The sequence below is a fragment of the Pocillopora damicornis genome, chromosome 3 (assembly GCF_964200805.1).
Source record: "Pocillopora damicornis chromosome 3, jaPocDami1.2, whole genome shotgun sequence".
NCBI classification, from domain to species: domain Eukaryota; kingdom Metazoa; phylum Cnidaria; class Anthozoa; order Scleractinia; family Pocilloporidae; genus Pocillopora; species Pocillopora damicornis.
The window spans coordinates 28,062,058-28,087,709 of record NC_142672.1 but is presented as its reverse complement, the minus strand read 5'-3'; the positions used below and the strand labels follow the sequence as shown (position 1 = coordinate 28,087,709).

Sequence of the window (25,652 nt, the reverse complement as noted above, 5' to 3'; positions counted from 1 at the left end):
AAATCAATAAAGGGCATTATTTGTTAAACAGTGTGACACTTCTATTTTTTCAGTTGATATCTCCTTCCTCAGAGACCGTTTTTCGTCATCCTTTCAACTTCGCCGGCATCTGTATTACCTTCTTCGCTCTCTTCTCTCGTTTGCACAATTATTACAGACAAAGAGGAATCGAATCAAACGAAAACAACTTAAGTGGAAGAGCACGTATAATTCTGCTCCTCAAGTTTGCCATCATACTGAACGAGTTTATTTTCCAATCGCCGACAACTAGAATTGCGTGGAATTTTTAAAGTGACGAGGAAAGATTTGACAATCTTTCAAGCCAACCAAAGCGATTTGACGCTTCAAATTTCTTTTCATGCTTTGTGTAAGTGCGTGATAAATTCGCCCGACCTTATTTGTCTGATTTGGGTGACTTAATGACTTCATCATAACGATGTGCTCACAGAACAGCGATGTTTGTTTAGAGAAAATCAGACTTAGATGCATCATAACTGAATTTACGATTCAGAAAACTATAGTCATCCTATATTAAAAAATGTTTCTTTTTTTTCATTTTTTGGCTTTTTTTTTGGGGGGGGGGGGTGGGGGGCTGGGAAATTGTTTGTCTTAGTTAATATAACCAAAACAAATAAAAGTGCCACAGCATACTTATCAGCTAATGAAATGACAAGCTATATCCATCTTAGGCGTATTATTTTGGTTTCCAATCATTTCCCCCCTTCAATTTCAGACTGATACTACAAAAAATGAACCACAAACCCACCGGGGAATTAAAAATAGGGAAGATAAATTGGACACTATTCACAATTAGTGGAATTTAGTTCTTAGACCATGGACAAAGATTTTATTTTGTTTTAGGAAAAAACGAAATGTCTTATGATTCCATGTACGTCTTTATTATCAATGGTCCATCTAAATGATCTTTTCAGTCGGCTATCCTTTGATGCCGAATGTTTACTCTTCGTGCTAACACTGAAGTATGCTTGTTCCTCTAGGATGATTAATTTTCCTCAAAAAGAGAACAGAATTTCATTGGTTCCTTTTCACGAGAAAAGGGCCTCCATTGGTTTACAAATTTTTCCTGTTGGTAGATTGCAGTGACAGTTTCGTATGAAAGCTGGTGACAAAACATGTTTCTTTCAACAATTGGTAATCAGCTTATAGCAATATTAGAAATAATTAAACAAAATAACAGTAGATTATTTACAATTTGTTGAACTGTGATTTCCCTGAATAAATAGACATCAACTTTTTCACAGAATATTTATTTGACTATTTAGTTTTAAAAACAATGAAAAAAAAGATCAAAACTTCTTGCAGTGGAATAAATTATGCTTGCCCTCTGATGTATCTTTGAGATTCATCTTTTAATGTCCTTCAGAATTTTAGGAATTATGAGCTCTTGACCCTAAGTAACTCATCATAACTAGAACATGAAAACAGATTTTCTTTTTGGGTTAGTCATTTCGTCACAAGTTTCTCCGTCTTAAATCCAACGGTTATTATAGAAGGCCTAGAATTTTGATACACTAAAACTTTGAGCTCTCAGTGCAACAGAAATGATCTTATTGCGATTCCGATGATCTTGGCGAAGCAAACAACACTAGAAAATGCGCAAAAATACTCTAGATGATGGTCACTCTTTCTGAGGTCACTACTTTAAGAAATAATTCCGTACACGCAACTAACAGATACGATAGTGATCCTAAGGTGCTCGGAGCTAACACGTGACTCTCCTCTTTACATTCACATTCTTTCATAATCAAAACAAAATGATCTAAGGCAACATTTTTTAAAGTCATATTTTCCATTATTTGACTTAAAGATAGATTAAAGAATTCCTTCCACGGTTTACAGTTAGTCAGCACTCAAAATACGAGGAACGAGAACACGAACAAAGAAGCTGTTGTGTGGAAATTTTTAATTTACTTTTTAGCACTTGGGGAGCTACACTTCCTTATTTTCACAGATCGACGGCTCTGTTGATTCACCTGTTTTAACTACAAAAATTAATTACTTCAAGAGCTGAAAGACCAAACAATAGTTGTATCTCAACACTCTCACTTATACCTTCGCTTTGAGGAGGAACAAGACCAGCCGTCTTTCTTCTTTCCATTTGAAAGATATGATTCAGCTATCCTCAAAATGGAATATCGTTTTTATAAAGTGAAAAATACCATAATCTCTCTGCTTTTGATTTCTGTCGAAGTTATATTTGTGAATTCGGCATCTTCAGCAGGTAAGAGATATTTGGCGACTTTGACGTGACAAAAGAAAGAAAAAAAAAACCGTTCGCATTTTTACTTTGAGCCTTCTCCCAAATATTTTGGACTAGCTGTAGGTTTGTCGCATTTTCTATTCCCTCTTAGAAGAAGACTTGGAAAGGAACGGAAAGGTCGGTTTGCGATATTGAGTCTTCTTAGACTATACTGTTGCTGCTATCACAAAAAAAAAAGATTTTCTGGGGTGATTGATCATGTTTTTTTTACTTTTTCTTGGCTTGAAAGTAAATGGTGGTTGGTCCGGTTGGTCAATATGGAGCGGATGTGCGGCTGGGATTTGCGCGGGGAATCAGCGGATTAGAACAAGGACTTGTACCAATCCGATTCGAAGTAAAGATGGAAAGTACTGCGTTGGAGAGAGCTCTCAGCAGATGGACTGCATGAGTAAGTGTGTTTTTAGGCGTGTGGTTTGGAATTAATTATTTCCTGCCTGATTAACAAAGAAAATCACTAATATAGGCATCAATAATCGTGGATACAGTTATACAATGAATGCTACTGGTCTGACGTTCGAAGATGGGAAACTTTAGATCATGAGACTAAAGAAAAAAAGATAAACTTTTCCTGGTGCAAAACAGTTCCCATGAAAATATCTTGAAAAAAACAAAAACAAAATGGCACACCTAATCTTTCATTTAGCTTAGCCCAACCAAAGATATTATACCGGTTGTAATCGAAAAAAATTTGATTGAAGGGTTTCCTTGTGGTACCAATATTCAATATGTATCACAAAGTCATGCTGACGTGGCTTTCAGAAAGGTAATATCTACATCTGGCAACCTCAAAGGAAAAATTGTAGGCTCACCTTTTTTTTTAATTTAAACAAAAGTCCAATATAACAATTTTCGCCAGTTATAGATATTTTCGATTTTTATGATGACTTTAATAGTATAAATTGTGCCTACAATAACATAAATGAGGGGATCAATTATTATTCTAGAGATATCTACAAGAGATAAGCTTAACTAGAACGATACTAACAAAAATATATTTTGATAATGTATACTTAAAAATAAGAGAAGTGTTTTTAGAAATTAATGTATTCTCAGGTAAGAACGATTACGTGACCTTTGATATATATTTTTTTATAGCAACGGAGGATCAGTTTTTTCATAGGACTTTTGCACCGTATCCAGCAATAAGGATCAACAGTTTGAATGGATGATCCGCCAGATTCTTAAAGTTCTGAAAATTTGCTTATTAACACTTCACGATTTGCTTGTCAGAATCTAAATCTGAACTTATTCGTCATCTGACAATATTTCATTGCAGTTGATGGTGGTTTCACAGAATGGAGTCAGTGGTCTCTGTGCGATAACCCTTGTGGGGGATCTGTGGTTAACAGGAAAAGAACTTGTGCCAACCCCACCCCCTCTCTGGACGGGAAGCCATGCACTGGAGCCACAGTACAAACGAAGATGGAATGTGTTGGGCCTTGTCCAAGTAGGTCGAATTTAAATCGCGTACATGTATATGGATAGCTTTGAACAAAAGTAGAATGGACATTTTCGGAAGAAATGATACAAAACAAAAGAGAAACAAAAGTAGTGTATTAACGAGTCATTCACACTAGTTTGATATCATGCATAGCCGGATTAGCGAAAAAGAGTAGGGTCTTGGCATGAAATACGTTTGTTTTTTGCGATCGCGAAAGTGTATCAGGACTATTTATTACAATGTAATGGATGTTCTTAGCATTATGAATACTCTATAAAACAACGATTTTACGGGCTTTACAGTAAACGCAAGAGAAATTAACTTCCTCTTCCCAAATACGTATATCTACAAGTGGGCCTCTTTCTTCTCTGACTCGTTTGCTTGACTCTTAGCGGGTCCCCTCAACGGTAATTGGGGTTCCTGGACTCCTTGGTCAACCTGTCCCAAAACATGTGGTATGTCGGATGGAAGCATTCTCAGACGAACTAGGTTGTGCAACCAGCCTCCCCCGATGAATGGCGGGAAGCTGTGTGACGGCGACGACACTGAGACTGCGAGATCTTGTTTCACGCCTTGTCCAGGTTGGTACGTTGCTGATCACCTAACGTAACACATGAAATACAAAGAATCCATCATGTTTAATTTATCTCCGATTAAAGTGATCGGTGCTTTTAAATACAAAGTAAAGGCGACAATGAAGAAATAGTTATCAAATCTGTCACATATCACAGTCACAGACTTGTTGTAAATCTACCAATTTGAACAATTAAGAGCTACTTCTTTTTAAAGGTAACTTTCAATAGGCAAAAATCTTCTTGTGACCTTATTCCTTAGGAATATATGATTAGTGTTTTAAGGTTTTGCTTGTCATACCTTTTTCTTCTAGTGGATGGTGGGTTCACTTTGTGGTCTACATGGACGACGTGTAGCCAGAGTTGTGGGACTGGCTCCAAATCAAGAAGCAGACTCTGTAACAAACCAGTACCTACAAATGGAGGAAAAAACTGTACCGGGGACTTCATTCAAGCGAAGAGCTGCAAGCTTACGTCATGTCCTGGTACGGATAAATTCTCTCTCTGCACTCCTTACTAGGACTAGCTTATGCAAAGGCACCAATAATGATTCAAAAAAGAAGAAATATGGTAACTTTTGAGCACAATCATCGATAAAGAAAAGTTTCTATTAATATTAAAAGATCGTGCTGTATAAAATTCTGAGTCCTCCACGAGGAAACAAAATCCAGACATTCGGATTTCGTGGTCTGATACTCAACCATTGACATACACAAAATTTTTCGGCGAGCTGAGCTATCACAAGGTACATAGGTAACATGCGTGTGCATATTTCTGGAATCAGCAATGCCGAAGGCATAAGCATGAAAAAGGTTTTGATAATTTTTAGTTATTTTGTTCAGCAAACCGTACTCTAATTTTTTTTCCGTTGCTCACACGGTGCTCAGAAAATGCTGATCCCTGTAAATACTGTTGCAGCCAGGGTAGGGGTTGGCCTTTTCATATTCGTTAAACCTTTAAATCCCATGAGTGACCAAGACAAATATCAAGCAGACAAGTGATGAGAATAAAGAAAATTACTAATTAGGAGATTATAAGGTGATCCAATACCAAATTCTCCAAACTGACATCACAAGAGCTGTATGGCAGACAGTTAGGAGAATTACTAATGAGATCTTAGGAGTTAAAGGTTTAAGAAGTGAATAACAGATAATCGTTGAAATGACGAGCTGCTTGACTAAAGATATTGCAATATTACGTCATAGGAGCTGTTAATGGTGGTTGGTCAGCGTATTCGTCTTGGAGTGCATGCACAGATTCAAAGTATTGTCTTCAAGGCATGAAAAAACGCACCAGAAAATGCACCAGTCCCCCTCCAGCAAATGGTGGCGATGATTGTGTTGGTCTTGCAGAGGAGGTAAAGAATTGCCCAAAGGATAAATGCACAAGTAAGAACTATTTCCTCTTTCTAAATAAACCATACAGTACTTTCACGATCTGATTTGGTGTAGTAGAGAGTTTGTTAGAAGGGAGAGAAAAGGCAATGAACCGTTGAGGTATTAGAAGCGTATTCCTTTTTTTTTTATTTCGGTTCGCTTTGAGATTCTTTTCTTGGACTTTTTTTCTTTACTTAAGAATTGTTCACCTTAGTCCAACCATGAAAGGGATCTTTGTGAATTATTGACCAAGAGCAAGGGCTTGCGTTTTAGATGATAGTGCCGTAAATTACTTTTAATAACTTTAGCTATGAAAGAACACTGACTTGATCTGATGCCCTCGCCGACCTAACTAACTAGAGAAGGAAATATCTGAACGAAAAGAATAAGATGATTAACTAAAAAAAACTGCTATTGGTTTGATGCACTGTATCTTAAAGAGCTTATATGCTTTTATTTTGATGTATTTTAGAATATCAGCCACTTAAGCTGGAAAAGACTGTAGCAGACCCAAAGTCTTGGATTTATCTCGAGCGTGGGGCAACTGAAAAGTTCTTTGTTAATGGATCCCACAAACAAAACCTTCCATCTGGATTGTTTTCAAGTCAAAATTTCGGTTTCATTAGAGCTGAATTGGAAAGCGGATACTTTGCAATCCAAATGCTTCCTGACGACACCGACGAATACGGAGAAAAGAAAATAACAAAGGTTTGTTCGCAAATGGAATAATGAGAATAGCATTGTTTTAAAATGCTGTCGTTGAATAAGGAAAGATGGTTTTCGTTTTGTTGCGCGCAAGTGTGAGAAAATTATAAACTCTGGATCGTCAACGAGTGATCGAAAACTCAGACATTCGGATTTGCACTCCAACGTCCTACCACTGAACTAAAGAGAACTCAGTGGATGCTTAGTCTGTGTGACACGCGCCGTGTATACTGTACATGTCAGTATTATCAATGTCGAAAGCGCTACATGAGTAAGTAGAGTGTGATGAATATCATACTTTTCTTTTTTCGGCAAGCTTTTGATTACGCGATGGTTTCGAAATGGCTCTTAAACACTTCTTAAATTTGATTATTGACCCCTTACACTCCCAAGAGAAACGAAAATCAATCTTTCCTTAAAATGCTAATGCATTTTCAATCGGAAAGGCGATGAGTAGAAAGAAAAATATAAATGTCAAACAGGGTTAGTACTTAAATTCAAACTAAATAAACAGAGCTAAATTATAAGGGTTGTATGGCCGACGATAAGAAAAATTGTTACTTAGATCTATGGTTTAAAAGATAGGCAATATGAAATAAAATTTCTATTTAGATCTGCTTTGAGATCATCGACCCGCTGACAATCGAAAAAATTGTCACCAACAAGGCAGCTTATTATGTAAAGATCAGCGCTCTACCGGGGTGGACTAAGCCTGAATTAAATGAGACAATTCCAGGATTCACCATCTGGATTGATGAGGCGCAGGCTCTGAGAAAGTACGAGTTCCTATGCGCAAAATCCGAGAAGTATGTCCCATACACCGAGTTTGTTATGCAGGATGTCAGGTGAGCTCATAGTATAATGTATTTTTATATTTTTTTTCTTTATTATCATTATTATTTTTTTTATGTTGCGTTATTTCTACCTGTAGCAACTTGACAACATTTGGCTGTAAAGCAATTGCCGATATATGATTTCAGTCACCGATGGACTCTATGTGTATTTGTTGCTGTTTATTATGTTGCTGTTTCTCATTTAATTTATTCGTCGATTCATAACATGCGAGAATTAACAGATAAAAGAGCGGATGAGCCAACCACGAAAGCCACCTCACCAAGCTGTTCGCGGACCAGTTAGCCATTCAGCCAAACTCAACCAATTTAACAAGCAACTTACCACTTGACATATCACTCGCACGAAGACATAAGCATGAGGAAATTTAGATGAACACATTTGCCAATTCACATGTGCAGCCATTCATTATCATACATGGAACACTTTTTAAAAAACAAACGTGAAAAAAACATGATCATTACAAGCTATTACATTTATGCTTATCTGCTCTGATATCTGAAAATTGTGTCTTTGTACTAGATTCTCCTATTATACCGAAGGAAATTTCCAGACTTTTAAAGCCAAAGGAGATTACTATTTAAAATCAGGAACTTTGTTCAAGACGGAAGTAAAGAAAAGCGGAGGAGTGTATGCCACAGGGAACGCTGACTCAGCTAATTTTGGTGATATGATGGCGTCCTTTGGTTTGGATCCACACTATTTACCAGAACCTTTCATTAAGGCATTGACGTAGGTTTTAAAACACTGGACCATCTATTTTCGAATGCCTTGTGTGCCAAGTTACAGGGTTTTTTTTTTTATGCAAATGTATAAATTTTGGTGATTCTGAACATTTCTTCGTTGTTTGTTCCCGTGCGTCCGATTTATTAGAGATGCCTAAAAGAAAAAGACTAATCTACAGTAAAACTCCTCCTCTTCCTCAATAAAATGCTCCCCATTTGGTGAGCTATCGTTAAGGCTCTCATTGAGCCAAGCTAAAAAAAAAGAAAAGTATGCTTTCAGCCAAGAGAAAATTCGTTATAGATTCTAGCCATGTTAATTTTGCTCTGCGACCTTTACAACAAAGAAACAACAGTAATGATGATGAAAAAAAAAAAGAAGCCCGTAATAGTATTCATGAAAAGAGACAGACGCAAGATGAGTCATTTTAGACTCACTCTACTAAATGGTTTTTCTCGTAGACGAGTTGGCATCTGGAATTTTACCATGGCTCCTGCCCAGTTACTTAGAAATCTGCAGGGAAATGGAGTATTTAGATTCACAGCATCCCTCGACGCCCTTGGAGTGCCAGTCCACGTTGAAGTTTTGGCAGGCATCAGATTTGCAAGGCCGACATTTGCTGTTGGATTTTCCTTCGATCGTGGGTCGTTTGGAAGGCTGGCAGAAAAACTGTCTGGAATCGACGTTGATTTCCTGGACAAATTTGGTGTAGAGCTCGAGGTAGTAAGGATTCTATGTTCGAACACTTTTTGTTTTAGTACCTTAAATACAAATCCAAGCCAGTTGTGTCAATCACTCAAAATATTCGTCAATATATCACACGGGAACAACGAGAGTTCAAAGTGGAAAGGCGTTCCAGGTTTCTTACTTTCTCTACTGAGAAATTCAATCATTTTTATCTCAGTGCTTGATTGATTTTCTTGTAACAGAATTATGCAGCGAAATACAATTATATGCTGACTTCTACATTTTACTGTATACTTTTAACTCCTCCCTAACAGATTGGCGTATCTTTCCACCCTCCGAGTGGCTTAGGATTTCAACAACTCTATGTCGATTCAGAGACAAAGTTTTCCAAGGAACCGCTTCATAGTTACATCTACACAAGTGTTCCTCAAGGTATGTATACCCCTGCCAAAAGATTCTCTTCTCAAGATTTGAAGCTCACTTACATGCCATCATAAATTAATTCTTTAAAGGAAACGCAATCTGAACTAGTTATTTTTTTCCAACTTTGTATAACATCAGACGAAATTGCTGAACAGGTCAGACGTTTTCTTTTCAGGATTTTTCCACTCGATGGAAATTTGTTGTTGTTATTGTTGCTTTGGATAAATAATTTTAATTTTCGTGAACTATTTTGGCTCATAGGTATCTTTGCTGTAGCTCAGGTTGTTCTTCCAAAAGACTGTAAAGGCAACAAATTCTGTGAAATTATGAAGATGATTGTAGGGCCGACAATTAAATGGTATATCACTGGTCACTTTGAATGGAAGAAGATCCGAATCGCTACCGGGTTCGCTAATGTTCGCATCCAAGATGGCCTTTACTTTCACAAGCTTGAACTCTACGTCGAGGTACTTGTGGAGAGACAACTGACACCTTGCTCGACTAAAAGTTTTTATGGTTGATTGCTCGATACGTTTTACGAAGATTTTTTTTTACACTTTTGATTTTAGGCGGACTGGAATGATACAAAAGTAGATACTAAAATAGGTTTCCGTGCTGATATCAAAGTACCAGTGAAAGGCGAAGTTTTCTTTGATGGAATCAAGGCTCCAGAGAGCGCTCTTTTTCTGGTTGGTGGGTTAGCATACGACTTTACAGAGCAGGTAGTGAGCGGAATTCTGGGAATGAGAGGATTCTGGTGCAAGGCATTCTCCATCGACTTTCTTGGCATTGGTAACATTTATCTTGGGTAAGTGTTGAATAAATAGTCATATGATATCAGTTTAAAACCTAACTTGTTTTGCATATACGTTCAAAATCCTTCAGTTATTTAATACTCACAAATACATGCTATGGCTCTTAGGATGTCAAAAACGAATTGGATTCCCTCCAACAGAAAATATAAACTAAATTCTGATAATTTAGATACTCTCAGTTGTCGTCTTTGTGTTTTAAAACATCCAAGAAGAATCCAGACTACTGATGCAGATTTGATCTCTTGTCACTTGCTTTTTGCATTACAGTTTGACCTACCAAGTTGGAGTACCTTTACCTATTACCGGTGTCAAGTTTGGAATGGGAATCGAATATGGATACGACTGTCTTAAACCTGGAGACTTTACTAATGAAGTGAGCTTGAAGACATGTGTTATACGCCTCGAACGCAAAATAAATTGGTGCTAAGAACTATTGGAATACTGATTGAAGAAGACAGTGTTCATGGTTATCTTTCCCTTCCTCGATGCTCACAAGAAGTTAAGAGAGCTCTATCGTCAGGGAAACTATATTGTGGAGGATGTATTCAAGAATGTATATGTATCAGTATTTGTATTACTTGTATATGTCTCCGTATGAGTATCCAGCAGCTCAGCTTGGGTCCCATGTCACGACTGTTATTGGAGTTTAATAACACGTATTCATTAATTCAGTTTTATCCATTGCCTCGTATATTTATTCTATGTTTTCATTAGGGGCATTGTTTTGGAGGCAGTGGCTACTTTGGGGTTGGACAGCCACAGTTCTTCTTCGCTGAAATGACAGCAATGACTCTCGGGAAAATTATACGCCTCTTGGGATTCACATTTGAACTTCCACCTCCAATAGCTCAGTCTGGCTTCCCAGAAGGCGCTGCGGTACGTTTTCCAATTTTTGGTAAATGTCGCTGTTAGCTTCTTGCATCACTCTTGCCAATATCAAAACGTACGTACATATCATACGAAGAGCACCAATATAGTTGCAAATGTGATTCTTTTTATGGAGCAGCCAACACCCTTTAAGGATCAATGAAGTAGAGTGTTAGAGTGACAAGGCTGATAGATTATGTCACCAAAAGTTATTTTCTTTTAATCAGGGTGTTGAAAAGCAAATAAAATACACTCGGGTGAGAATCCTTACCCGACATACTTGCTGTGTATTTTGAAGTTTTGGGGTTTCCTCAAATCCCAACCATATGATTAAAATAGACCGCTACGAAGGAGAAGATATCAATCTGATTCAGAACAAATTTATCATTACAGGGCTCATACGGCGAATCTACCGTGGATTTAAGAATCACTGGTGGTTCATTCATTCCTGAGGGTCTTATGGTAAGAGGAAAGGTCAATATTCTGGGATGGACAATTTCTGCGTTTTCTAAACTATCAGATTCGGTAAGCAAATATATCAGTTTTGTTTTGTTTGCTATCTAGATATTAAAAATTGACCATAGCGCGAACAGTATTTGTCTTGGGAAACACCTACGATGAAGATCGTTTGTGGAATGGTGTCATATTTAATTTATTGGATATTATCAACTATCAACATGACGATAGGGGGCAAGTTGAGCCATGTCAGATTATTCAAAAGGATCGACCATTAAATCTAGATTTATTTTAAAGAATCATGAGTTATTCTCTTTCTTAAGGTTCATGGCGATTTATTTTTCTTGTTTTGATCTTTTTCAGTCAATTAAAATAGATCTAAAACCAGACCCAATAAAAATCTTGGATCTGGCTACGATCGTTAAAAGCCCAACTGAACCAGAAAAGGGACCTTCATTCTTCGTCAAAGCCAAAAAGGATCCAATCTTTTTCGAAGTAAGCAGCTACTGATTCATACTATCTAGAGATGTCCGTAGAAATCGCTCTGTTATTTATTGCAGATAAGCTCTTAGCGGCATTAACCTAAGTACCTGTCACACCCCTCCTAGGATAAATTAAAAGCATATTTTAGCGAATACAAACAATTGACTTAAAGTAAGCCTCTTTCTAATTTATTGCTTCGCGTGGAGATTCTTTAAGAAGCTTTTTCAACAGCTACAAGTTGATTGAATTTTACCGGCACAAGCTCTATGTCGAGCCCTTAATAATGGAAAACGGGAGACTTGTAATTGAGAGATTTTTCGTTCTCAATCTTAGAGCTCTCTAGGCTTTTTCGCTTCTGACAAAGAATCAAACACAAGTTAACGTAATACGAATCGCTTAATCTCTACAAGACAAACAAGTTCTAGCTAAGTATCGAGAATATTCCGGAATAGTCCATAACAGCTTCTGTTCTGCCTTACTTCGCTATGCGATTGGTCCTCTCGAGTGCTGAAACCGATTGTGATTTGCTCACTTGTGTTCTCCCGCGCTTCAAGCACTTTCCTTGTCTTTTCTTAGCATTTTCACCGGCTTCTTGTGTAATTTTGCACTCCTCTGATTGGCTGTTATGGCTACGTCAGTTTTGGTCTGCGAATCTTCAGCGAAATGCGCCTCATTGATATACACTTTTTCCATTATCAAGATTTACCCTTGGCATATCATGACGGAATATTATTTAATCACCCATACAGGCTTTTATAGAAGGATATATAGATCTTTTGGGGATCTTGGCCTACTGCCGGCTGAACCTGACGATGACTCATATGGAGCTGGTAATTCAAGGAAATTTCCTGGGTCTCATCAAGGCTGAAGTGTTCGTGTCATCAGCCTTCAGTTTGACCTTCTTAGGCTCCAAGTTCTACTGCAAAGTCTCACTGGACCTAAATGGATTGAATAACGTAAGAAAATGGGAAATAGTTATGAATAAAACTCTTCAAGTTTGATAATAACAAGGCATTTTTTCACGTGAGAGCTGGGGATTTTAATATTTATTTATTTTGTCATTTTAATTGCTGTTATATATGGATTGAAACTGAGAAACTAAACCTTTTCTCAAACATCTTAAAATTATTAAATTTAAATTCACTCTGTTTCAAATTGATATGTTCCTGATTGACCAATCTGGAGCCACATGTATTTTTGCGTATAACTGATGAATTTTTATAAACTATTGTTTCGCAGGCCCTAGATGTCGCAGCTGAGGCTGTTAAAAGTGCTTTTAATGAGGCTCAAAAGAAACTTGCGGATGCAAGATCTGCAGTCATAAAGGCAAAGGAAGACTGTAAACGGAAGATGGTACTCAAATGTGACAACTGTAGAAAGCTTAAATGTGCTCAAGCAGTAGTCAACTGTAAAGGGTTCTTGGATAAAGCTGGAAAATGGATTGGTGGTGTTGTCGATATGGCTGGTAACTAATGTTAGAAATACACAAAGTAAATGTCAGAGATTGATAGAATGATCTGCAACTTCACAGTTCATACTGCAGCACCTGAAATAAGCTGTTGGTTATCTCATTGAAGTTTTTCCCTCAGAGCAATTTTTAATTCAGTATCGTAGAAACAAACTCAAAGTATAAAAAAGCAAATTATCTGAAGCGCGTGAGAGCGAGATTCTTGATTTGTTCCAATTTGACATCTTAGTTTGGAAGATGTGGCGAGGTTCCCAGACAATTCAAAGAGCAAAGTAAAGCAAAACCAGCATATTACTTTCAACAAGCAACTGAAACTGATCTATGGAAGCACTTGAATTTTTCTTTGTCATATTTTCTGCTTGTCAAGGGAACTGGATAAAAGGAACTATTAAGAATGTTGATCAAGCACTAGCTCCGGTAAGTGAATAGGGCTATTTACATTCATAATTTGAAATTATGACGATGACAATAAAACTGATGAGAATGATGATAAAAGTGATAGTATTTTGAAACGATCAGGTTGAAAGTTCAATTTGAGTCATGTTCACTTTTCAAAGCGAACCATGATCTCTGGAACAATAACGAATGCGTTTAGTTTCTGCTTAAAAAAATAAAAGTCTTTTAACTCAATTATGAGAGTCCTTGATGAAGCTGATTTTGGTGATCATAAAATACATTTCCTAGTAAGTAACACGTCCACTCAAATGAGCACCAGACGTAAACATAGTCTTCATCACAGGTTGCTAATGCCATCAAGAAATTCTTCAAAGGCTGGAAAAGAAAGAGAGCAGTACACGACATGCGCAATGAGAACTTTGCACTTCATGTCCGCCGACGCCGATTTATCAGTAAAATATTATGTGAAGGCCTGGTTGGCGGTGGCTGCAGTTGTGAGTGTCTTAGCCATAAAGCTATGTCTTAAAATTTCACCACTTATGAATTTGTCGACCGAATAGTGTGAAATAACGTATTGTAGTGAGTTGCATTGATTTGAAAGTATGTTTATTTAGTACTTCTCTCCTTCGCAGTTATTGTTTAGTATTGTCATGTAACTCGTGTTGTGTGACACAATTTACCTGATGTGTCAAGATCTTAACAACGGCAACGAAAAAAATCTATTTTATCAGAGGCAAAGGTAGGACTACCCTTATGTTGAGGGATAGGGGCATAATTTCCATCAATGGTCATACTGGTATTTCTGGGGCTGCCTGTTTTGCTTTCTCTATGGAGAGATGAATGCATCCTTGGACCCCTCTTCGCCATCCGGCCATGAACTTCCATGAACCATACCAAATACCTTTCATTGCCGCTTTTAGCTGTATCTAACCTTTGTGAAGGATCCTGCCACCTTGGGGACCACATCGGGAAAGGCCTGTGTAACGTTTTAGACATTGCAGTTGGCCTCCTGAAGTTAACAGAGACGACCTGTAACTGGGTCAGCAAAGCTATCAAATACGTCCTAACACAACTTTTCAGAGTCTACAGGTAACTAACTTTGTATGGAGAAAGAGAAAAATTTGGTGCGATTCACATGACTCAACTTTACCTATGACAGTTAAAATTTGATCCACGCTGCCTTCAAGCCAAAAGCTACGTGGAGTAGCTTTTGGCTTGAAAACATGTTGTTTCCTTTACGAAAAGAAAAATAAAACGGAAGAATATCCGCTTAGGCCGATTCAATTTCCAAGTCTGCATTTGATGGACCAATTGGAACGTTCCATGATAAAAATTAGGGCAAATGAATGTCTCTTTGAGAAATTTCTCCGGGTTGAATTGATTTGCATCCGTGGATTACTTAGCACAGTAAAACTATCTGAGGCGTATCTAATTTTTGGATCAGATGGTTTCGATGAGTTGGGTTCACCCCGTTGTTTCTTCCCTAAGAAAAAAGAGAATTTTGTTTGATTGTGGTTTATGGATTCTGTTTTTTTCAAACATAGCATCAAATTTGAGTTTTCACTGGCTGCTTACGCACTGGGAGGGAACAGCAATCTCATATTCAACGCAGCATTCGACTTGATGATATTTGGGAGACGTTTTTATCTGGCAACTGATTTCAACTTGAGAGATGCGATCGGTAGCCTGAAAAGGGGAGCAGATAAAGCTACGGAGTGGTACAAGGAGAAAATGAATAAAAAGGGAGCAACAGACACTGAGGAGAATTACTACGATAATGCAAATCCTTACGCTGATTTTGACATGTCAGGTACATATGTTTATCTATTACCAAGAGAAAATTATCATTTCCTCCTGTAAAATTCCTTGATTATATATACACTACCTCAGTTTTATGCAAATGTATCCGTTGAATATAACCAGTGACTTTTACGGGACTTCCAAACTCTGTTATCCTCTTTTCACCGCCTCTCCTTGATTGCTTTGCCGTGAAATACTGAGATTAAAAAAACCGACTAAGATGTATTTCCCGTTTAGTTGCGGCTTATAAGAACTGTTCTTTTAAGGCTATTGTCTTCGCCGTCTTGAAACTCGATTGAAAGGTTTTCTAAGAATTCGAAATAAGCCTGTAGTTTCGTTTGTTTTGGAAAAGTTACATAACTTTATTACCTTTCCAATAATTGGAGAAAAATTTCTAATATCTATATTTTACTTGCTCTGTAGAAATATTCTTGATAGAGAATCAGCAATCAGCCACAGATGACAGACGCGGCGCTTGTTTTTTCGTTGAGTCCAAGACAGATGGCGCTCTTATCAAGGTAACAGGTTGTAATGATACAGATGAGAGACAGAACTGGGCCTACACTATGAAAGGACAAATCATGGTAAGTAGCATTGTAGTAGATATTATTCATGTAGCCATTTTGTTTTTTGCTGCTAATTTAGTTACAAGTAGATTTCGTGTGGAGAATTGAGAATATTCTCGATCCCAGTTAGCCCGTGTACATGGCAGAGCTTATCGTTCTTGAATTATTCTTCATTTAGAATACATGGTCCCAGCTGTGTATTGATTCAAATGGAGGGTCAAAAAATTCCAGATTGAAGCAAACCAAATGTGATCCGAGAAAAGATGACCAGAATTTTCAATGTGATTTGGCGGTTAGATCTCTAATGAGAAGGCGAAGCGATCAGTGCTGGACACTGGGTGAGTGAATTTGTGCTGTTTTTGTGTTGTTTGCTCTGTGTGACTTCCTCCTACACATTCATCTATCTGAAATATTCTCTATAAGAAACTTGCCTGCAATTTATATTTATAGTTGTAGATTTTTAGCTTTTGATTCTTTTTGAAGTTGGCCAGACGGAAAACTTACGTAGAAACCACTTTGTAAACGACACTATTGTCTGGCTTCTATTGGCTGTTAAATTTACCAAAATGAAAAAAAATCATGCCTTATCACCAGTCATTCATGATTAGCTCATAACAAATCTGGCCTTCAAATCTCCTGTGATAATGTCCTGTTACACTAAGGTATTGCTGCACTACGGGTCAGTTAAATTGATCACCCTGCCGTTTTGAAACAATTTCTCTTTATTGAGTGACTTTGTAAGTTTTATTGTTTCAACACGATTTTTACAATGATCATAACCATTACAATTTCCTTAAAAGGTGACTGGGGCATTAGTTGCTTTATTTTTCAAAAATCATCCTGTACGTTTGTATTCGGACAGTTGGCTGTAATCGGACACCTGTAATCGGACAGTCAAAGCAGCCAACCATACTAAGTCCTCTTAGTTAAATCTACAATCATAGAATTGATCACAATAACTATGGCAACAACCACAATTCTGGGGAATTTCCAAAATGGAGGAATTTTTCACTTTACACACTGTCTCTACCGGAAATGTTAGGCTTAAATGAATTTGTTTGTTTTTACGGAAATTGTAACAGTTATGATTAATTGATAACATGACTTCGTGTCGTCCAATTCAGTCTGTAGTCATACTCGTGATTAAGAAATCAGACTCCCGCTTCGCGGTAATCCGATTTTGTCAATCGCTTGTTTGATTACAGACATCACTCGTTCCTAGTACCATTATAATTTATTTATTTTCAGGGAAGACAAGCTTGAATGGACCTGGCTCTTTGGTTCATCTTGGATCACTGAAGTGTATTCATCCACAGGGAGGGGGCTACAATGTAGCCGAGGGAACAAAGCTGCTTATTCATTGCGGATGCAGTGAGAGCAGGTAAGATAAAATATGTTTAAGCCTGCCTATTCTTCTTTGATTTAGGGCAGTATCACCCTCCATTCCAATGGAGCTTGTTAATAAAAAGCGTAAATCTTGTGCATTCGGGCTGCTTATCTCCCTCAGTGCAATGGCTCTGGTGGAAACTAGAGGGCTGTTGCTTACTCATTATGAGAACGCAAGAGTACATTAAGAACAATAGGGCTTCACATCTGAGCTACAACCCAACAATAACTCACAGATGGGAAAACTGACGGATTCGCAAGCTTACCTTAACCTATATGAAATCAATCAACAGATTAGAATTCGTCCTGCAAAATGGTAATTTGGTTCATACCAAGAGTGGAAAATGTGTACGTCCTATGGGAGAAGTCTTGGATGGTGTTGCACTTGGTCTGTACTCGTCTTGTGAGGGGCATCAGTTTAGCTTCACTGCTGGAGGGTCTCTACAGCATGTTAGAAGCAGGAAATGTGTCAACACCAGATCTGGAGTAAGAGTAGAAGTAGAATAACGCAGTTAAAATGTCTTGGAAGAAATATTTCAGCCTTTGGGATTTTGTCGGGCCACAGGATTTGCGGTTTATTTATTTACCAATCCAAATCTTATAACTGTGATTCTGTCAGAGTTTGATAGCAGGCAGTGTCAAATTATGGTTAATTTTTGTTCTCTTTCCTTATTTAACAGACAAAAATTGATCTAAAAGAGTTGAGGGTATTTTTCATCTACAGCTTAAGTTCGTTGTGCTTTTTTTCTCTTTTATCAGAAAATGAAAGCTGCGAACAATGAAGATATGGTGCTTAGAAGCAAGTGCGAAAATAGTGACACTTCCCTCACCAAGGAACATCTTCTCTTCAGTTTCGTTCCGAGTAGGTTGTTCTAGAACGTCTGTTTGTTGCCTTTTTTTTTTCTTAGATAATGACCTAAGAATCAGAAGGGTATGAGAGTGTGTAATAATTTGATGCTTTTTGTAAAGATGACAAACTTCTTATCTTCTTTGTTCAGCTGATCCAAGCGTTCATCTCGAGAGGTGTACACATTTTGATAGAGCAAGGCTGGATCAGCGGTTTGAGGTCATGGACGAACCAGCCGTTAGCATTTGCAGCAAATTCGCAAAGAGTAAGCTCAAAATTAACTTACCTTTGATGATTAAACGGAAAACAATTACAAAAAAAAAACAAGGAAAACATTCAAAACATTAATTTATTCTTATTTTAAAACAGCAAACGCGATAATTTGACGATAGTAACAACTGATAGCTGATTGTAATAGCACATTCTTTAAATTTGTATTTCTTCTGCACAACGTAGACATGCATACCGAGGCTTAAGTTGGTTTTACTCTTTAAATTTCAATTAAAATAGTTACGACCTTCTTTACCCTTATCTGAAATAATTCCGTTTAGATCTTGCATACAAGAAGGCAACAGACCAGTCAAGTACTGATAAAATGGATTCAGTTACCGAGCTGTCGACGAAAACTATTCGTCCCACTATGAAGATAAGTCTTGTGCACAAACCAAGAAAGAAAAGAATCCTTGGTGGGCAGTTGACCTTGGAAGAGAGTACATTGTCACTGGTACGTAAACTAAAAAAGCTGTGAGTCCATGGCTTCCAAATTACTGACCCAAATAATTATGATTTTTTTTTCGGTGGTAAAAACCCTCGGGAAGTTTGTTAAGGCACCCCAATTCCCCTTCTATATTGAAATATTTTCAAGTTACTATTTTATTATTTTGAAACGGTCCATTTTTTTGTTACCACCGTTGACAAGGAGGTCAGGGGAAGCATTTTAGCAGTTGTGTCGAGGATTTTAATAATTTTTTTATAGTTTGAGAAGAGTCTTACCGTCTTTGCTTTGATATTTTTCCTCTCCGATATCACCCCTCAAAACACCGATCAGAATGATCATCAGCTTCCAGTTGTTGATGCATCTTAATGATTCTTCTCAGATGTGATGATTGTAAATCGCTACAATAACTTTGAAAGACTCACGAACTTTGATGTTAAAGTCGGTGTTAGCAAAAACAACACAGAAAATCCAACATGTCACGACCGCGTGGGGACTGTGGGCAAGGGACAGGCTCTGAGAGTCCAGTGTGATCCACCAATCCCAGGACGATACGTGTCAGTGCAGATGTTCGGAGAAGGGATTTTATCCTTATGCGAGGTTGCAGTGTATTCCAGAGTTGGTATGTCAAGAATAACGATAACGCATACGTTTTATAGACGCGGGCAGCAGGCGGCGGTTAAGAATTCTTTCCCCTGGTGCCCTCTAGAAATGCTTTTTTGCAATTGCCTTTTGTTGCCAAATTAAAGGCGCACCACGATGAGTAAATAAATTGTACTTCCATTCGCTGTTCACGTGTCAGATGCATCTGTACCAAGGCTCCTGTCGTGTTTCCTTTTTCAGTTTATAATTTTGATTTGAGGAAAGTGATGTTCTTAATTACTTTGCCAAATAAAGAGCTTAAATTGCCCTTCACAATATTCAAATCACTTTGTTGGTGTGTCTCCTTTACCAGGTGCCTTCGCAGATTTATGTCAACTCAGTAATGGCGGCTGCTCACAGGTTTGTTATAACCTGTGTAACCTGAAAGTCAAATGTGGCTGTTGGCCTGGTTACACTCTGGCTTACGATGGAAAGACATGCACTGGTAAGAAAAGTTATCGTTCCTTTTTGTTTCTTTTTGTTTCTTTTTTTTTTTCTTTTTTCATCCTTTTTTTTCCAGTGGAGTTGGTGTTGATGTCATGCGTTTTCGATTGTCACGGTAGCTATCTCCATAAATGCCGCAGAAAGCAAAACAGTTGGTAACTCATTGAGTGATAAAATGTCCCATCAGGTTTGAACTTAAGTTAAATTTAGAGTCGATTAAAGAAATGTTCATCCTATATATTTACAGAACTCTCTACGGCAGGTAGGACTTGGTCGAACTCCTAAGAATCGAATGACAGTTCAAATCTTGGATTCTTATAGATCTGTTTCACGAAGAAGCTGGCTTAATTTGCACTATTTTCCTTTTTTAGACAGAGATGAATGCCAAATAAATAATGGTGGCTGTGATACTTTAAATGGCCTGTGCATCAACACTTTGGGAAGCTATCACTGTCTATGCAAACAGGGATATCAATTTCGAGAGAATAGTGAATTGATTTGTGAGGGTAAGTAACCACAACAATTAATGTACCTTGCCTTGACAAAGTTTACTTCTTACTTAAATGGATTATGAGTGTTTTTAAGATAAAATATTACAACTTACCTTCCAGGTCGTGTTAAAAACTTTTTTGTCGTTTTTTGTTGTCTCAACTAATATAACGCATTAGTTATTAAGCCTGCCAGTAGATTAAACGTGCAGTGACTACTGCGCAAATATAATAACATGAGCGTCCTTAACCCTTTAACTCCCAGAAGTGATCAATATGAAAATTCTCTCAATAATATCCTTACATTGTCTAACAAACAGCTAATGAGAATATTCAAACTCGTCGGGTTGAAGTCGTTGTCTTGATCTACCACCAAATTCTCGTAACTAATTTTCAAGAACATGTAGCAGCTAGAGGGGAGAATTACCAATCAGATCTTGAGACTTGAAGGGTTAATTGTCTAAACGTTTTTAACCTTGTGTCCTCAGATTTTAATGAATGTCACATGAACAATGCCGGATGTGAACAAATTTGCAGCAACAGCAAAGGAAGTTTCAACTGTGATTGCAGAGCAGGATTCAAACTCAAGGCAGATAAAATGGGTTGTGAAGGTAATGGACGAACAGACTGTCAAGGAAATGTCTATAGTACATCTTGTTAGGACCCGAATTTGTTAATGCGCGTATTGTTATTATTTCCATTTTAAGTAAAGTAATCATCATTTCACGATTAGGGAACTTTACTTCGTCAAAGATGATACCTTTTTAAATGCACTTGTCTATGAAACTGTCAGTAAAATAAGCTAATACTTCCGTGCAGATATCGATGAATGTGCTTCGATTGACAAGGGTGGCTGCGAGTATAAATGCAGTAACTATGAAGGAGGATATTACTGCACTTGCCCTGCTGGTTATCGACTGATGGACTATAATAAGGGATGTGAAGGTACTCCAGTTGACGCATTTTTCAGTCAGAGCTTGTTTCAAGGAAGGCTTCAACATCTATAAGTACTAAATACTTTTATAAACCTCTGTTTGGATAAAATTGTCATCTGACAGAAACAAAGCTCACTGCCAAAGTGATTTGTGTGCTTCTCCGTTAAAGAGATTTATCCTCCAGTTTTAGAGGTCCCATTCCGTGGTAGAGTCATATCAGAAATGATAGTATAATGTTTAATATCTGAATCAAACGAAATATTTTTCCGTAATTCTGGAAATGTGACTTTTTAGTCAGGGATTATATCAAGGAAGGCTTCAACACCTTTAAGTACTAAATACTTTTATAAACCTCTGTTTGGACGAAATTGTCCGGCATCTAACAGAAACAAAGCTCGCTGCCAAAGTAATTTGTGTGCTTCTCCGTTACAGAGATCTATTGTCCAGTTTTAGAAGTCCCATTCCGTGGTAAAGTTACACCAGTGATCTGCACTGACGACCGTGCAAATATCAGACGTAACACTGTATGCTCGTATGGCTGTGAGACTGGACACCATCTGGTTGGCGACGATAAAGTGTTAATTTGCCAGATTGATGGAATGTGGAAGGGAACTGTTCCATTTTGCAAACGTATGTGATACAAATTTATTTCACTAGTTGCTATATTTGTCAACGCTGTAGAAAGATAGCAAAAGCATCTCCCTTCTCCAGTCAATTCAATGATTTTTCCCTAAGCGTCAAAACGGCTAAACGTATACGACAAGAAGTTCCATTGTCGTTTGTAAGAAAACGTCAATGCAAACTTAACTGATAATGATTTCATACCACGAGAGAAATTTTCAATAATAATAACATATATGTAATTTACCCAAGGAAAGTTCACAAGATTACCTTGCTACTCCTAAAAGCTTAGTGAGACGCACGAAACTCCGCACATTTTTGCATTTCTGATCAGTCAAAAGATTTAAAACACCCTCTCCCGCACCATCTTAAGAGCTTCAGAGCATCACTCCCCCCTCGGCTTAATGCGTCTCACACAATCGCTACGCGTAAGTCAATAGTTCACCATAGTTACGTCTTTCTGTGAAGAAATCTGATGAAATATAAGGTGGAGGTGTTTCCCAACTGATTGCTTTTCTTTAAAGAAGAAAATTGTCTTTGCTTTCTCCTTTGTAAATTTTCAGCGGTTGTGTGTCCGAAGTTGGCTTTACCAGAAAAAGCTGGAGTAATTCCAGTTTCATGTTCAGAAACAGATGTTGAGTACGGAACAGAATGTGTGTTCCACTGTGATGATGGCTTTGAACTAAAAGGTCCACGGTACACCACATGCAAAGAAGATACTTCATGGAGTGAGATCGCACCATTGTGTTGCGTAAAAGGTGTGTTGTGAAATGGTTATTTACAGGGAAAACGCAGTCAACTTAGAAACGACTTATTGTGTTGGGAACGAGGTTGAAATAAACACATTACCTGGTCGCCATAGAAATTTAGAGGGTGGTGCCTTTGAACACATTGCCGTATAAAGCTGTAGGCTTTTGAAATAATTATCATGATAATTTTCCTTACCCATCGATCCAAGCTCATTTAAGAACGATTGTGACTATTATTGGATAAGTGTACGGGTAGTATCTGATATTTCTGCTAATGCCACACTTTGGGTTACCGATATCTGTTTATAGTCGACACAGATCCATGGATCGAGTGTCCAATCGACAGAGTAGAAGATCTTGATCCAGACAAGTCCACTGTGGTGCTTGGTTACAAGTGGCAACTTCCACGAACCAACATGAAGAACGTGATAGTATCGCCTAGCAACTACGATGAGAACTATCCATTCTCTGTTGGCAAACACCGAGTCACATGGATGGGTGCGAGTGAAAGTGGATCACAGCTTAGCTGTAGCTTCTACATAATTGTGAATGGTGAGATTTTGTTGCCGTCTATTGGAAGACATTCTTGATAAAGCTGTGATCAACAGCTGAAAAGTCTCCTTGCAAATCACAAAATTGTTAAAAATTAGGTTGCGCGATTGATGCAATTTATGCTAGATGTGACTGAATGTGAAGAATCCCATCAATTTGTTGAGATGTTTCCTACATGTACAACTGATCTTATCTGTTGCGATATTTCATCATTTGACATGAATGTAAAACGAGATAAGAGCGTTCGTACTATGTAAGTACCTGAGCTATAAGGAAGAAATTTTATAAATAATCACGATATAATTCTTGCCAAGTTTTAATGTTTCTTATTGTCTTATCTGAAGACGTAACCCCACCCTCAGTCCAAGGCTGTCCAGCCTCATTCACAGACGTCACCGACTCTCATCAAAAGAGTGTCACGTGGGAAGAGCCAATATTCACTGACAATGTAGGCGTTGTCAGTGTGTTATCCAATCGTCAGCCAGGTTTCGAGATGGATACCTTTACGTCGATAAATATCAGATATACTGCCACTGATGCATCACACAATGAAGCGTTCTGCACTTTTAATATCACAGTGGAGGGTATGCAATATTTAAAAGCATAATTTACCAAAGTTTTTCTTCAACAAGATTGCTCGTCCGGAATATCACTTTTATGTTGCAGGTTAAAGCAACTACTATGAAAACCGTGACTTTCCTTCGTCTTTGTTCTTTTCATTTTCCACTCAGAATTGAAATAAACACTAATCTCGAATTAAGTCCTTTAAGCATACTTAACCGCTATTCATTTGTGAACTTTCATCCCGGTTATAAAAATGAGATTTAGTTTCCATCAAAGTTCATAGGAGAGATTTCACCCATGGCTCTAGTATCAAGTGCGAGATTTAGTGCAAGAAATTTTTTTTTGGTCAGCTGCGATAAGATCCAGACCTCGGTAGTTAGGCTAACCCACATTCGCAACTGCGCAGGTCGAATTGCCATGTGGGAGAGAATGTTGAACTTAGTTCTTATGGAGAGGCACCGACTCCTACCTTACGTTTCTCGAAACTTTTGATATTAGGTTCAACTTGTATGACCATTAATCCTCCAAGAAATGGCACAGCTACGAAGATGGGCTGGTTCCTTCAGCTAAAATGCAATCCTGGATATTTCTTCAACCCTCCTCCCTCAGGATCATTTGGTCTTTTTCAAAATCACGTGTACAGGTGTCTAGGAAATAAGTGGGTGGCACAGAGTGATGGAGTGTCCGTGTTAACAAAGGCACCAGATTGCGTGGGTAAGTATGATACCATTCTTGGGTTTAATTATCATAAAAAAATATGAGTGTTATTATTAAATGATTATTTATTATTATCGTTAATATCTTTCTAATATCCCTTTATTTCTTTATTAGCTCACGCAACTTCTTATGGCCGTTCGTTTTGCAAGGAAGGTAGCATTTCTATGGAAAGCATCTGCAGTAAGTTGAGACAGATAATAATAATAATAATAATAATAATAATAATAATAATATCAATTTAAAAAAACATTCTCATTGACTTCATCCCTCTAAAAATGTAAACACGCTACCATATGTGCTCTTTTAGTAAAAGGAGAGAGATCTAAAAATTACCCAGGTTTCTCCACCTCTCCCCCCCCCCCCCCCCTCACCTGATATGCGTAGGCGGCAAGAAAACAATTTCAAGCTCACACCATAATGTTCAAATCGCTGAAACAGGAGACACGCGGAGGAGGGGTTGGGGGGAGGGGGGAGGGGGGAGTGGGAATCTGGCAGCAGGAAATCGTTGAAAGAGCCGCTTGCGTAAAAAAATGGGTGCAAGCACTTTGATAAAGAAAAACCAAAAAGAAAGCCCAAGTCACCTGCTCCTTATAAAGCCCAAGTCACCTGCCCAAGTCACCTGCTCCTTATAATTCGGAGTATACCGCTATTCGACTGTGTTTTCACCTTTTGTAGTTTTCTCCGTATCATAAAATCTCTCGCACTTTGAAATATGCTTTATGGAATGACTCACTTAGAGATTAGAGATGTCCGTCATGCGCTGAAAACAGCGCTCTATTTAACTGACGTATAATAACTTCTAAGACTTGATTTCCCCTGGTTAACCTCCTAATGTACCAGTAAACTTCCTTGTAAACCATGCTTAAAATTTTTTGCAGAGGAAATTCCTTCTGGGCGGCTCAAAATCCGTAATCTCTATGACGCTGATGCGCATTTAGATGGCATCGAGTATTATATTCACGATGCTGTTGTTGCCGATTCTGGTACATATGAATGCAAGGCTACAAATAAACATGAATCAGTTAGCAAGCAAGTGAGAATCGAAGTACTGGCCAAGTCTTCATCTGGCGTATTGCCTTAA

At 37.9% G+C, this 25,652-nt stretch overlaps 1 protein-coding gene across 1 annotated transcript; it reads left to right on the top strand.

Moving 5' to 3' along the window:
• The first annotated feature begins 2,148 nt into the window (after positions 1–2,148).
• Positions 2,149–25,652, top strand: LOC113666405 (uncharacterized). Its single transcript, XM_089199598.1, is given in 43 exon segments — positions 2,149–2,242; positions 2,511–2,669; positions 3,558–3,728; positions 4,115–4,303; positions 4,609–4,779; positions 5,500–5,682; positions 6,143–6,378; positions 6,988–7,220; positions 7,750–7,959; positions 8,412–8,670; positions 8,952–9,069; positions 9,322–9,527; positions 9,630–9,868; positions 10,143–10,248; positions 10,590–10,751; positions 11,136–11,267; positions 11,562–11,693; positions 12,431–12,637; positions 12,921–13,146; positions 13,517–13,566; positions 13,889–14,039; positions 14,466–14,634; positions 15,090–15,355; positions 15,769–15,929; positions 16,090–16,249; positions 17,160–17,292; positions 17,591–17,783; positions 18,057–18,159; positions 18,296–18,409; positions 18,696–18,734; positions 18,737–18,868; positions 19,242–19,481; positions 19,815–19,946; positions 20,317–20,451; positions 20,922–21,044; positions 21,253–21,378; positions 21,801–21,998; positions 22,553–22,747; positions 23,048–23,290; positions 23,635–23,874; positions 24,353–24,568; positions 24,686–24,751; positions 25,450–25,652. Coding segments are annotated over 43 exon segments (7,221 nt in total).